The following is a 15,929-nucleotide window of genomic DNA, read 5'->3' as shown; positions in this document are numbered from 1 at the left end:
CATGTTAGTCTGAAATCTCCCTTTAACCAGTCTCCATCTATGGCTCCGTGTCCTTGATAATGGATTAATTTTGCAGTAGCAGCTGGTATCCACCTTACGTATACCCTTCTAGTTCTATAATGTCTCCTCTCATTCTACACCTATTTAGGCTAAAAAGATTTAATTCTTTCAGTCTTTCTTCATAGCTCATGCCCTGCAGACCTAGAATGAGTGTCGTCACCCTTCTCTGAACTCTCTCCAGTGCCTTCACATCTCTCACAAAATATAGAGACCAAAATTGTACACAGTACTCAAGGTGTGGCCTCACAAGCGGATTATACAGTTTAAGGAGACCATCTCTAGACTTGAACTCCACTGAGCACATTATACAGGCCTATATTCTATCAGTCTTCCTGATCGCTTCTGTGCATTGTGTAGATGTTGATAGTGATGAGTCTACCAGGTTGCCCAAACCCTTCTCATTAAGTGCACTTTCTAACTCAAGACCCTCCCCCATTGTATATTCATATCTAATATTTCTACTTCCTATATATAATATTTTACTTTTACTTGTGTAATGGCTTCTCTGTAATGTTCACTGCTGAGATAATGGTTTCTCTGTAGCAGCAATGTTAGGTTTATGGCTGGAGATAACAGGACTGTGGTATGCATGTTAGCCAATTGGAGATTGTTGCTTTGTCTTGTGTATCTGGAAGGATGTTTTCTCGCAGTTTTCTGTCGAGGAGAGATGAGGAGGGAAGACGCGTGTGGAGAGAGCTGGTAGACGACCGGACAGAGTGGACGGGGATCTGAGGGTCTGAAGGTCGGCGATGCTCGGAGGAGACTGATGGTGGAAGAATGACTACTGAGTGAGCTGCAATGTGAACTTTTGACTTGAATTGGGCCCTTTTTTATTTTCATTACTAACCCTATATTCAGATTAAGATTCATAAAGTTCAATCATTTAATTGCATATGGTGTACTGTCTGATATTTTGCGTTGTGGGTTTGTAACTGGGCGGTACATTACACAGCATCCACACAAACGTGATTTCCCAGTTTGGCAAGGCCGAAGGCTGTTTCCCCTCGACGAACATGAGCTGGGCGAGCCTGAGGGTTACAATGGTGGGGGCTACGTCCTGGATTGATTCCGTTGGATGCTGTGTGATTACCCGTTTAAATCTGTGCTGGTATGGATGCTGCTGGGGTGGAGCACTGGTATGCCTCCGTGGGGTTACCAGTAACTAATGCGTGCGTGTTGAGTGGGGCGGATATTAGTACCCCCGATGAATTGTTCATTCAATTTTTGGGTATGGTTAAAGCTGTTGGCAAAGTTGAAATCGTAGCATGAAGGTTTGATAAAATGGTGGACTCAGACCTTGTTTTAGTTCAGACTAGCACTGACATAACGGCGGTGGGACTGCCAGAGTCTGTCGGTGCCCCAGGTGAGGCAGGGCCATGGCCTGTCCATACCGTCAGGGAGCCCAGCAGGCTGGGTCACAAGCAGAGTTGCCTGCAGTTGGGGGGGGGGGGGGGGGGGGGATGCAGAGATTTCAGAGACAGGGTTCTATCATTCCTGAGGAGTTTTGGGCTGCTCTTGAGGAAGTGTGTGGCAGCACTGGGCCGGATACCGAATTTAAACGAGGGACGGTGTGGTTCACCCAGTTGAAGCCAATGATGGTAAGGCCTGGAGAAGTAGCGAGACTGATGGGGACCCCCAAATTTCCCGGAGTACCTGAGGGTGAAGCCCTCTTAGTGGATGCTCCGGATGACCACGAAGGGGAGTCGGGAGTTTCTTGCTAGGGTACCGGTGAGGCACAGATTGCAGAAGCCCCCCCCCCCCCACCCCCGTGCCCATCAGCAGTCGGATCGCGCCTGTGAATAGACGCAGCAAACCCACGCCCCCGAAGAGACTGGAGCCTCAGTTCAGCACAATTCGCACCACTCAGACAGGGCAAAGCGTCAGGACTATATACTGCAGAAAAAAAGCTGCGTCTATTCACAGGTCCTGCCTCACCTGGGTCACCGACAGACTCTGGCATTCCCACCGCCGTTACGTCAGTGCTAGTCTGAACTAAAACAAGGTCTGAGTCTGCCATTTTATCAAACCTTCACGCTACGATTTCAACTTTGCCAACAGCTTTAACCATACTCAAAAATCGAATGAACAATTCATCGGGGGTGCTAATATCTGCCCCACTCAACACGCACGCATTAGTTACTGGTAACCCCACGGAGGCATACCAGTGCTCCACCCCAGCAGCATCCATACAAGCACAGATTTAAACAGGTAATCACACAGCATCCAACGGAATCAATCCAGGACGTAGCCCCCACCATTGTAACCCTCAGGCTCGCCCAGCTCGTGTTCATCGAGGGGAAACAGCCTTCGGCCTTGCCAAACTGGGAAATCACGTTTGTGTGGATGCTGTGTAATGTACCGCCCAGTTACAAACCCACAATGCAAAATATCAGACAGTACACCATATGCAATTAAATGATTGAACTTTATGAATCTTAATCTGAATATAGGGTTAGTAATGAAAATAAAAAAGGGCCCAATTCAAGTCAAAAGTTCACATTGCAGCTCACTCAGTAGTCATTCTTCCACCATCAGTCTCCTCTGAGCATCGCCGATCCTCAGACCCTCAGATCCCCGTCCACTCCGTCCGGTCGTCTACCAGCTCTCTCCACGCACGTCTTCCCTCTTCATCTCTCCTCGACAGAAAACCATGAAAAAACATCCTTCCAGATACACAAGACAAAGCAACAATCTCCAATTGGCTAACATGCATACCACGGTCCCGTTATCTCTAGCCATAAACCTAACATTGCTGCTTCAGAGAAACCATTACCTCAGCAGTGAACATTACAGAGAAGCCATTACATTAGCCTTAGCAGTGAAACATTACAAAGAAACCATAACACGCATTAAATTTCATCTGTCATTTATCTGCTATATCTGAATTTTGTTTAGATCTAACTGTATTGATTCTGCTGCCTGGATGTCTTTAGCCCATCTCCCTAATTTTGTGTTATCTGCAAACTTAACTAGTTTATTCATTATGTACTTAATGTAAATTAATAACAGAAGCGGCCCCAAAACTGATCCCTGCGGAACCCCATTTTTAACATCTTCAAGGTGTGAAAACGTTGCTGTCATCATAACTCGTTATTTTCTGTTTTTGAGCCGATTCTTCTCACATTCACAAGATCACAAGACAAAGGAGCAGAAGTAGGCCATTCGGCCCATCGAGTCTGCTCCGCCACTCCGCCATGAGCTAAACTATTCTCCCATCTTGTTCCAATTTCCAGCTTTTTCCCCATATCTCTTGATAACCTGACTTAATTAGATACCTATCAATCTCCTCCTTAAACACCCTCAATGATCGGGCCTCCACAGCTGTACGTGGCAACAAATTTCATAAATCCATGACCTTCTGGCTAAAAAATTTCTCCTCATCTGTTTTAAATGGGTACCCTCTAATTCTAAGACTGTGGCCTCTTGTCCTGGACTCACCCACCAAGGGAAACAGCCTTTCCACACCTACTCTGTCCAACTCTTTCAACATTCGAAATGTTTCTATGAGATCCCCTCTCATTCTTCTATACTCTAATGAATACAGTCCAAACGACAAACGCTCCTCATATGTTAGCCCCTGCGTTCCAGGAATCATCCTCGTAAATCTTCTCTGAACTCTCTCCAACATCAGTACATCCCTTCTAAGATAGGGGGCCCAAAACTGCACACAGTATTCCAAATGAGGTCTCACCAGTGCCCCATAGAGCCTCATCAACACCTCCTTACTCTTATACACTATTCCTCTTGAAATGAATGCCAACATAGCATTTGTTTTCCTAACTACCGATCCAACCTGGTGGTCCAACCTGCTTCGCACACCTTATCCTGAATCCCTACCGCCTGTAATTTGATAATTAACTTCTTATGGGGTACCTTGTCAAAAACCTTCTGAAAGGTCAAGTAAATGATATCAACCACTCTATTGTTACCATAAATTTTAGTTGCCTCATCATAGAACCCCAGCATATAGTAAACACATGATTTCCTCTTTCTGAACCCATGCTGGCTTTCTGCTAACATGCCTGTTCTTATCAGCTGCGTTTCCAGCTCATTCTTTATGAATGTTTCCATTATCTTACCTATGATACACATTAAGCTTACTGGTCTATAGTTACCAGGGTCAGTGCAGTCACCCTTCTTATATACCTGGATGTTAGCCCATTTCCAGGCCGTAGTGATTTCACCGGTCTTCACCGACTTCTGAAAAATAAAATGTTAGGGGTTTGTATATGTAACAACAGACCTCTTTAAGTACCCTTCAATATATGTTGTCTGACACTGGAGATTCAATAACTTCCAGCTTTTTCAGTGGAAATAGGATCTCAGTTTCTAATATATCTAAGTCACTTAAAACAAATTTATTTTTCTCTATAGTTAGTGACATATTGCTAACATCTTCGCAGGTGAATAGCAAAATATGAACTAAGAGTATCCACTATGTCCTATGTCCTCTGCATAATTTATCATCCCACTATTATTCCTAATACACTTAACTTCCTCAACATTTCTTTTACTACTAAAGTATTGAAGAAAATCTCTTGGGGTCAATCTTAGCATTATCAGCAATATCCTTCTCAACCTGCCTTTTGTCAATCAGAATTTCCCTCTTGACTATAGCTCTCATATTTTCATATGCCCTATGGTTAACATCATTACTAAGTTTTCTATATTCCTTATATAGCTGTCTTTTTTTCAACCAGAGGTTACAGTCTCTAACCTCTGAGCATTCAGAACAGGTGGGAAGGGATTTTTTTAATCCACAATGCTTTGAATCTTTGGAATAGTTTCACAAAGAAGGTTGCGGAAGATATTAAAGCCAGTGATCTATGGATCTATATGGATATTGTTGGAATGCCAAGAGGACGGGGTGTGGGGTCAGCTGTGGTTATCAGGGCAGACACAACTGAACTTTTAGCTCCTACTTCACACAATGATGCCTATGAGGGGTAATTGTGGATTTACAAGGGTGTCTGAAGGGGCACAGTGCATGTTCCTGTGGGTCTTTGATAGGATATGAGAGTAAGCTGTCCTAATAATTCTTTAGTGACCAGCAAGCTGCTGGAGGAATTCAGTGGATCAGGCAGCATCTGTGGGAGGAAAGGAACTGTTGGAGTTTGAGGTCAATATCCTGCTTCAGGATTGATATCTCCTTAAGGGTTTTGATAATTGTTTTCATCAGATGCTTTAAGATGTTTTTTTACTAAGATAAAAGGATTATATGAATGGAATCAGATTTAATATCAGTAGCGTATGTTGTGAAATTTGTTGTTTTGGGCAGAAGTACATCGCTCAATAATAAAACTATAAATTACAATAAGTATATATTAAAAGCAATTAAATAAGTAGTGAAAAAAAAGAGGGGAAATACTGAGGCAGTGCTCTTGGACCATTCAGAAAGCTGACGACAGAAGGGAAGAAGCTGTTCCTGAATCACTGAGTATGTGTCTTCAGGCTCCTGTTGGTAGCATAGAGACATAGAAAGCTTACAGCACAATACAGGCCCTTCAGCGAACAACACTGTGCTGAACGCATCCTTATTTTAGAAATTACCTAGGGTTACCCATAGCCCTCTATTTTATTCTAAGCTCCATGTACCTATCCAAGAGTCTCTTAAAAGACAGTGAGAACAGGGCGTATCCAGGGTAATGACGGTCATTAATGATAGAAGCCATCTTTGTGATGCATAGCCTTTCGAAGACGGTACATCTGTAGAAATTTGTGAGTGTCTTTATCTTTGGGATTAGGAAAATAATTTGGAATATTGAATGTTAAATGTTGATTTAATTGTAGATTTCAGTGTGTTCAAGAAAATTGGTAGATAGATGGAGGAATTCCGGTGAATGGCAAGTATAGGGGAATTTGTCGATAATGTTGAGCCAGTCTAGGTTATATATGCTACAAACTGATGTTAGCTTAGTTGATACTGAAACATGTGATACATACGTTTGGAACATAGAAAGGTCTAGCACAGGAACAGGCCCTTCAGCCCACAATGTTGTGCCAAACCAATTAGATTAGTAATCAAATGGCCAACTGAACTAATATCTTCTGCCTACATATTTTCCCTATCCTTCCATTTTCCTCACATTCATGTGCCTATCTAAACATCCCTTAAAAGCACCTAATATATCTGTCTCTACCACCACCCCAGGCAGGACATTCCAGGCACCCACCACTCTGTGGGGGGGGGGGGGAGAAATATTTGCCCCTCACAGTTCCTTTGAAATTACCCCCTCTCACCTCTGGTATTAGACATTTCAATCCTGAGAAAAAGGTACTGTTTGTCTACTCTATCTATGTCTCCCATAATCTTATAAACCTCTGTCAGATCTCCTCTCAGTCTCCACCGCTCCAGAGAAAACAACCCAAGTTTGTCTAACCACTCGTTATAGCATATGCCCTCTAAACCAGGCAACCTCTTCTGCACCCTCTCTAAAGTCTTGGCATCCTTCCTATAAAGAGGTGAGCAGAACTGTATGAAATACTCCAGATGTGGTCTAAAGCTGCAACATAATTTCCTGACTTTTGAACTCAATGCCTTGACTGAAAAGCAAGCATGCTTCTTAACCACCCTATCAACCTGTGTAGCCATTTTCAGGGAGTTTGGAACTTGGAACTCAAGGTCCCACTGCTCATCAACACTGTTAAGGGTTTTGCCCATAACAGTGTACTGTCTCTTTACATTTGACTTACCAAGGTGCAACACTTCACATTTGGCCAGTTAAACTCCATCTTCCATTTCCCTGCCCATATCTGCAACTCCTCTGTATCATGCAACACACACAAAATGCTGGTGAACGCAGCAGGCTAGGCAGCATCAATAGGAAGAAGTACAGTCGACGTTTTGGGCCGAGACCCTTCGTCAGGACTAACGGAAAAAAGAGATAGTAAGAGATTTGAAAGTGAGAAGGAGAAGGGGAGACCCAAAATGATAGAAGAAGACAGGAGGGGGAGGGATGAAGCTAAGAGCTGGGAAGTTGATTGGCAAAAGGGATACAAGGCTGGAGGAGGGGGAGTATCATAGGACGGAAGGCCTTGGAAGAAAGAAGGGGGGAGGGGAGCATCAGAGGAAGATGGAGAACAGGCAAAGAGTTATTGTGAGAGAGAAAGCAAGAAGAAGAAGAGGAAAAAAATAGGAGGGATGGGGTAAGAAGGGGAGGAGGGCCATTAATGGAACTTAGGGAAATCAGTGTTCATGCCATCAGGTTGGAGGCTACCCAGATGGAATATAAGGTGTTGTTCCTCCAACCTGAGTGTGGTTTCATCTCGACAGTAGAGGAGGCCATGGATTCTCGGAATGGGAATGGGACGTGGAATTAAAACGTGTGGCCACTGGGAGATCCTGCTTCCTCTGGCAGACAGAGCGTAGGTGTTCAGCGAAACGGTCTCCCAGTCTGCGTTGGGACTCACCAATATTTAGAAGGCCACACCCGGGGCACTGGACACAGTTTATCATACCAGCAGACTCACAGGTGAAGTGTCGCCTCACCTGGAAGGACTGTCTGGGACCCTGAATGGTGGTGAGGGAGGAAGTGTAAGGGCAGGTGTAGCACTTGTTCCGCTTACAAGGATAAGTGCCAGAAGGGAGATCGGAGGGAAGGGATGGGGGGGGGGGGGCGAATGGACAAGGGAGTTGCGTAGGGAGTGATCCCTGCGGAAAGCAGAAAGTGGGGTGGAGGGAAGACGTGCTTGGTGGTGGGATCATCTGTACCATACTTTTGACCAATAAATTACATGAGAAGATGTGGTTAACTCAACAGGAGCTACTTGACTTACTGAGTATGTCCAACATTTTCTTTTGTTTCTGTTTTGGATTTCCAGTATCTGCATTGCTTTTGATTTTCTTGTCTTGGGGAAGGTTGAGCACAGATGAGTTGAGATCTCAGACTCTGGGTGTTGAATACTCCCCTTGTGTTTCCCTGTCCATTGAGATGACTGTAAGAGCAGTCAGGGTTTATCATGAAGGAACGAGGGGAGAAAAGTGCCAACACTAAACCAGTTAGTAGTGAATATGCATGGAGGATGCGCTGGGTAACCACTGACATAGAATACCCATAACTTCCTAACCCAAAGAGAATTCTTTGTTGTTGTTGTAGGATGTACAAGAAGGAGAAAGGCATACAGATTAAGAGCAGTGCATCTGCCCTTTATAACAACCTCAGCGTGCTGCCCATCACACACAAGAATCTCACCTACTTTGCTGTGATCCACGGTGGCCTGGTAAATATGGTGAGCGCCTCTGCTGATGGCCTGAACTTCTCTCACAGGCAGCTGCAGTCCAAGGAGGGAGGCATGGGACATGGCACCTCCTTAATCATGCAGGTACGGGTGCACTGGTTTGCCTGCTTGCACGATGGGCTGGGTGGTCAGTACCCTCCACGGGAAATTGGGCAGGTCTAGGCTGAGCTCTGAAGGCCCATGGCCTCTTCGTAAAGACCGTAAGATATAGGAGCAGAAGTAGGCCATTAGGCCCATGGAGTCTGCTCCACCATTCAATCAGGGGTTGATCCAATTTTTCCAGTCATCCCCAATCCCCTGCTTTCACCCCATACCCTTTGATGCCCTGGCTAATCAAGAACCTATCTATCTCTGTGTTAAATATGTTACGTACCCCGTAACTGGGTTGCCAAACCAGCAGAAATGGATCACTCAGTTGGAGTCTGGATTACTAGAACTAAGAAAGTTTTATTAAAGAAACAAGCAACACAGTAATCGAAAGGATAATAAATGCAACAGTTCAGCAATGATAAACACACATGTGCACAGAATTAAGATAACAGCATCAATCAAGCTCTATCATTGTCTAGGGGTAAATGACCAAATTTCAAAGTGACACAAAAGTTCAGTCCAATTTATTTCAGTTCGCAGTAATCGTTACCATGGCGATGGACAACGTGGGGGGAGGGAGAGAGAGAACGGGAACGACTGATCATTCAGACACGGCTTCCACTCACAGACCGGCGATATGGCTCACAAGCAGCTTTCGGGCAGGTCCTTTGTGATGTCACCTGAGGTCACCGACTGTGACCCCTCCTCCAGATGCGGTCGATCCTCTGCAGTGAACTCAGCACCCAAGCGAGGGTGGACACATACCGGGTTCCCGCTGATCGTACCTTTCCACTCTGTGCGTTTAAGGTCCGGTACTTCCCACCGACTCGTGAGAGGCGCACCGCTTCCAGGGTCTCGTTACCTCGGGTGTCGTGTGTGTGCTGCCTTAGCGAACCTGTCCCTTTTTATCCCCCTGCTGGGGCATCGCCTGTCCACCACTTCAAACAGTTCAGGGTTCAAAGGGGGAGCCGCTCCAGACAGCTCTCTCTCCCGTCCCTTCATTACACATTTCCAGATGCTGTTTCATTGTGTTCCTCATCTCTCTCTTGAAGACAGGTGGCAGACCAACTGCTGATCACAGAGGACAGCTAACATCTTATCCATGTGTATTCTCGTCACAAATACACCCAATGACTTGCCCTCCACAGCTGCTCATGGCAACAAATTCCACAGATTTACCATCCTCTGACTAAAGTAATTTCTCCACATCTCAGTTCTAAAAGGACGTCCTTCAATTCTGAAATTGTGTCTTCTTGTCCCAGGATCCCCTACCGTGGGAAGTAACTTTGCCATATCTAATCTGTTCAGGCCTTTTAACATACGGTAATCCTTTCATTCCTGGAATTATTCTCGTCAATCTTCTCTGAACCCTCTCCAATGTCAGTATATTCTTTCTACAATAAGGAGCTCAAAACTGCACAGAATACTCCAAGTGTGGTCTCACGATGCTTTATACAGCCTCAACATCACATCCCTGCTCTTATCTTCTATACCTCCAGAAATAAATGCCAACATTGCATTCGCCTTCTTCACAACCGACTCAACCTTTAGGGTATCTTGCACAAGGACTTCCGACTCCCTTTGTATCTCTGCATTTTGAATTCTCTCCCCATCTAAATAATAGTCTGCCCGTTTATTTCTTCCACCAAAGTGCATGACCATACACTTTCCAACATTGTATTTCAGGGGTCCCCGACCTTTCTTGCACGGCAGACCGGTTTAATATTGACAATATTCTTGCGGACCGGCTGACTGGGGTTCGGGGCGGGGGGCGGGTGGTGTTCAAGTAGGGTTAAACTCACCTCAACAAGTCTTTTACAGTTAGGGTTGTCAACTTTCTCACTCCCAAATAAGGGACAAAAGTAGCAGTTAAATTCTGGGACACTTTACCCCAGGATAGACTACCATGACCATGAAGCCTTGCGCGGGCATCTGATGCCATGCGCATGTGATGTGCGTACGTGCTGATTTTTTTCCCACAAATCGCTTTTGCCTTCATCTTCTTGACTATCCTGTACATACATTATTTCTACTTTGTATAGGCTGTATATTTATCATTTCATTCCTGCTTTTACTATATGTTAGTGTTATTTATTTTCGGTTTTATGTGTTATTTGGTATGATTTGTTAGCTTATTTTTTGGGTCTGGGAATGCTCAAAAATTTTTCCCATATAAATTAATGGTAATTGCTTCTTCGCTTCACTTCATTTCGGCATGAAAGGTTTCAGAGGAACGCTCTACCTTAGCGGGGGAAATACGGGACAAGGGCGGTCCCGTATGGGACAGACCAATTTAGCCCAATATACGGGATGTTCCGGCAAATACGGGACAGTTGACAGCCCTATGTCCAAGTTCAACAGTGCGTGACAGGAAATGAGGAAAGGTGCAGCTGACTCATATCGTTTTCTCACGGCCCGGTAGCACATGCTTTGCGCTGTGGTACCGGTCCAAACACCGACCCCTGTGGAACTCTACTGGTAACTGGCAGCCAGCCAGAATAGGATCCCCTTATTCCCACTCTCTGTTTTCTGCCAAGCAGCCAATGCTCCACCCACGCTAGTAACTTCCCTGTAATTCCATGGGCTCTTATCTTGCTAAACAGCCTCGTGTGCAGCATCTTGTCAAAGGCCTTTGCATCTCCTTTGTCTAGCCTGCTTGTAATTTCCTCAAAGAATTGCAGTAGGTGTAGGTTTGTCAGGCAGGATTTTCCTTATAGGAAACCATGCTGGCTTTGGCTTATTTTGTCATGTGCCTCCAGGTACTCTGTAATCTCATCCATAACAATCGATTCAAATAACTTCCCAACCACTGATGCTAGTCTAACAGGTCTATAGTTTTCTTTCTTCTGCTTCCCACCCTTCTTAAATAGCGGAGTAACTTTTGCAATTTTCCAGCCATCTGGTAAAATGCCAGGATCTATCGATTCTTGAAGGATCATTGTTAATGCCTCCGCAATCTCTCCAGCTATTTCCTTCGGAACCCGAGGATGCATTCCATCAGGTCCAGGAGATTTATCCACCCTCAGACCATTAAGCTTCCTGAGCACCTTCTCCATCTTAATTTTCACTGCACTAACTTCACTTCCCTGATACTCTTGAATGTCCGGTATACTGCAGATGTGTTCGACTGTGAAGACTGATGCAAAAAACGCATTCAATTCCTCTGCCATCTTTGCATCTCTCATTTCAATATCTCCAGCGTCATTTTGTATTGGCCCTATATCTACCCTTGACTCTCTTTTACCCTTTATATACTTAAAAAAGCTTTTAGTATCTTCTTTGATAATAGTCGCCAGCTTCCTCTGATAATTCATCTTTTCGTTCCGAATTACATTCTTACTTTCCTTTTGCAAGTTTTTCATTTTCATTTTTAAATCTTTTTTATTAATTATTATTGAAAATCAACAATAAAAAAAATACATCAAGATAATCAAGATAACATACCCATATGTAGAATAAGAGTTAAACTATCAACCAAACTGAACAGTTTATCAATAATAAGTCAAATCTAGGATCAAAAGTTCGACTTCTAATTTTTTCCAAACTAAGACATAACATCACCTGAGAGAACCATTGTATCAAAATGGGAGCAGAGGCACCTTTCAGTTTCAATAAAATAGCCCTTCTAGCCAATAATGTGACAAATGCAATTACATGTTGGTCTGATATAGAAATACCGTGAATATATTGAGGAATTATACCAAACAAAACTGTCAATTTATTAGGTTGTAAATTGATTTTTAAAGCTTTAGAAATTGTGGAAAAAATAGATTTCCAAAACTGTTTCAATACAGAACACAACCAAAATATATGTGCGAATGTAGCTATCTGTTTTACATCTATCACACTGACTATTTACGTTAGGAAATATTTTAGACAATCTCTCCTTTGTCAAATAATAACGATGTACAATTTTAAATTGAATTAGAGAATGACTGGCACAAATCGAAGAAGAGTTGATCAACTTCAAAATTCGCAACCAATCCTCTGTTATCAAGGTCATGTTAAGCTCTCTTTCCCAATCTTGCTTAATCTTAAGTAAAGGATAGTTATCCTGTTGTAATAATAAATTATAAATTTTCCCAATGAAACCTTTCACTAAAGGGTTCATTTTTAAAATAACGTCTAACAGGTCAGAGTCTTGTATATATGGAAAATTACTTAAATATTCTTGTAAGAAATGTCTGACCTGAAGATATTGCAAAAAATGTGAATATGAGAGAGTTACTAATTTCTCAAAGGACATCAGTCGGCCTTCTTGAAACAAGTCCATAAAGGAAAAAATTCCTTTATTCCTCCAAAGAGAAAAGGTAGGATCACTAAGTGAAGGTTTAAATAAATAGTTCCGATAAATTAAACTAAAAAGGTTAAATTTTTTAAGATTAAAAAACTTACGAAACTGGTACCAGATTTGTAATGACTGCTTAATCATAGGATTTATATTTAGAATAGAAATTTTGGCTAATTGTACAGGTAAAGGAGCTCCTAATAACTAAGTTAAACAGAATTATTTCACAATTTTCAATTCCAGATCAACCCATGGTGATCATTCCTTTTTATCGGTCCAATATAACCAAGAACACGCATAACGTATATTAACCGCCCAATAATACTTTCTTAAATTAGGCGAAGTAAGACCTCCATCCTTTTTTAATTTTGTAAATGACATTTTCCAATTCTTGGTCTTTTATTATTCCAAACAAAAGATGAAATAATAGAGTCAACCTGATCAAAAAACTTCTTAGATAAATAGGAATATTTTGAAATACATATAAAAATTTTGGTAAAATCATCATTTTAACTGCATGGAATTCAACCGGCTAATGAAAGTGTAAGTGGATTCCATCTGGGAAAAAATTGCTTCATAAAATCCACTGAGGGAACTAAATTAGCTCTATAAAGGTCTCCATAATTTTTAGTGATAATAATACCTAAATATTTAAAAGAATCTGTAACTTTAAAAGGAATGTCATCATATATAGAGAGCAGAATCATTTAAAGGAAATAATTCACTTTTATGCAGGTTTAATTTATATCCTGAAATCAATCCAAATTCATTTAATAATTTCAATAAACTAGGAATAGATTCTTCAGGATTCGAAACATAAACCAAAAGATCATCCGCATAAAGAGAAATCTTACAAATAGTTCCATTTATAGAAATTCCTTGAATATCTTTAGCTTCACGAAGTGCAATAGCCAAAGGTTCCAACATCAAATTAAATAACAAAGGGCTTAACGGACATCCTTGTCTCGTACCCCGTGAAAGTCGGAAAAAGGGGGATCTACTGTTATTAGTAATAACAGTGGCAATAGGGCTTTTATATATCAATCTAATCCATTTATTAAAATTAGTACCAAAGCTAAATTTCTCTAAAACTTTAAATAGATATTTCCATTCAACTCTATCAAATGTCTTTTCAGCATCTAGAGAAACAACACATTGGGGAGTCTTAGAGAGGGATGAGTATATAATATTTAACAGTCTCCGAGTGTTAAAAAAAGAATAATGGCCTTTTAGAAAACCTGTTTGATCCTGAGAAATAATTTTAGCTAGTATATTCTCCATCCGATTATCCATTATTTTTGAAAGAATTTTAGCATCCACATTTAATAATGAAATAGGTCTATATGAAGCACAATCAGTAGGGTCTTTATCTTTCTTAAGAATTAAAGAAATAGAAGCTTCATAAAATGTGGAAGGTAACTCTCCTAGCAGAAAAGAATCCTTAAACATTTCCAACATATAAGGAGTAAGCAAATCTTCAAATTTTTTATAAAATCCTACAGAAAAACCATCCAATCCAGGAGCTTCACCAGATTGCATTGAAAGAATAGCTTTCTGAATTTCTCTTTCAGTAAAAGGAGCATCAAGAATTTGCTGATCTTCAACAGATATTCTAGGAAAATCAATCTTTTGTAGAAAGGCATACATATTAGAAGGGTCAGCTGGAAACTGAGATTTATGGAGTTCACTGTAATAGTCTTGAAAAATTTTATTAATATCTTCATAAGTACAAGCTAAACTACCATCTCCCTTACGAATTTTTAAAATTTGTCTTTTAGCTCTAACTGCTTTAAATTGAGATGCTAATAGGGTCTCGGCCTGAAACGTCGACTGCACCTCTTCCTACAGATGCTGCCTGGCCTGCTGCGTTCACCAGCAACTTTGATGTGTGTTGCTAATAACTTGTTACTTTTATCTCCAAACACATAAAATTGACTTTTTAATTTAAGCAAATTTCTTTCGATAGGATAAGTTATTAGTAAATTGTGATTGAAGTTCAACCCTTTGTTTAAATAAATCAACATTAGGAGAAACTGCATAAGTGTTATCCAGGTCTTTAATTTGTTTTGAAATTCTATCGAACTCTATTTTTGTCTGTTTCTTGAGCTTAGCCAAATAGGATATTATCTGACCTCGCAAATATGCTTTAAATGTATCCCATATAATCAATTTCGAGACATCTCCCGTATTATTAAAAAGAAAGAAATCTTTTATCTGAATCTCTATAAATTTGACAAAGTCCGAACTTTGTAATAAATTTTCTGGAAAGTGCTAAGGCAAATTTACATTACTAACATCATTTAACTCAAAAGTTAAGCTTAAAGGTGCATGATCCGAGACAGCAATAGCATCATATTCACATTTCTGGACTTTGGACAAAAATTGGAAATCAGCTATAAAATAATCAATTCTTGAATATTTATTATGAATATGTGAATAAAAAGAATAATCTCTATCATTAGGATGTAAATTTCTCCAGATTTCTATCAAACCATAATCAATTAAAAAGGAATTAATGTGTTGCCAAATAACTCGGAAGCTGCTGATTGGTTGAACTCTTGTCAATCAAAGGGTTTAAACAACAGTTGAAGTCACCTCCCATCAGCAGCATATATTCATTTAATCTGGTAATAAACCAAATACATTTTTAAAAAAGAAGGATCATCTACATTAGGTCTGTATAGATTAACCAGGACAATTTTTCTATTACAAATTGTTCCTTTAATAATTAAAAATCTGCCATTATTATCTGAGACGATGTCTTCTAGAATAAATAAAATATTAGATTTAACAAAAACAGATACTCCCTTTGTTTTATTTTGACAAGTAGTATGGTATTGAAGGCCCTTACACTTTTTAAAAAATCAATTTTGATTGCCCGTTCTGATACGCATTTCTTGAGCAAAAATTATATCGGGCTGGAATTGATTAATAATTTTAAAAGTCTTCCTTCGCTTAATAGGGTGATTCTAGCCACGTACATTCCAACTAATAACGTTTATCTGTTTAAGTACCATTGGATATTATTCTTAAACACAACAATACACGCATAACATCGTGGGCTAATCAAAGATGGTGGTGATGAGTATAACCAAATAGAAAATACGCATGCTCCGGAACTCCATAATGGGAAAAAATACAGGAAATGTGTAAATAAAAAATAAAATCCCACGATAAACCCCAATTTAATGCAAAAATACCCCCAAACCTCCCACCATCCCCAAATATAGAAATCCGGCAAAGGAGAAAAAAG

The 15,929-nt window shown here is 41.0% G+C and overlaps 1 protein-coding gene across 2 annotated transcripts in view; it reads left to right on the top strand.

The window, feature by feature from the left end:
• Positions 1 to 15,929, top strand: part of wdr54 (WD repeat domain 54) — a 68,474-nt gene that overhangs the window by 5,971 nt on the left and 46,574 nt on the right. For both annotated transcript variants that reach the window (XM_072256827.1, XM_072256828.1), the window contains exon 3: positions 8,157 to 8,382. In XM_072256827.1, the coding sequence (XP_072112928.1) occupies positions 8,158 to 8,382 (225 nt within the window). In that variant the 5' untranslated portion in view covers position 8,157. The remainder of the gene's footprint in view (positions 1 to 8,156; positions 8,383 to 15,929) is intronic.

The sequence above is a fragment of the Mobula birostris genome, chromosome 4 (assembly GCF_030028105.1).
Source record: "Mobula birostris isolate sMobBir1 chromosome 4, sMobBir1.hap1, whole genome shotgun sequence".
Taxonomy (NCBI): Eukaryota; Metazoa; Chordata; class Chondrichthyes; order Myliobatiformes; family Myliobatidae; genus Mobula; species Mobula birostris.
This window is presented reverse-complemented; position numbering and strand designations above follow the sequence as displayed.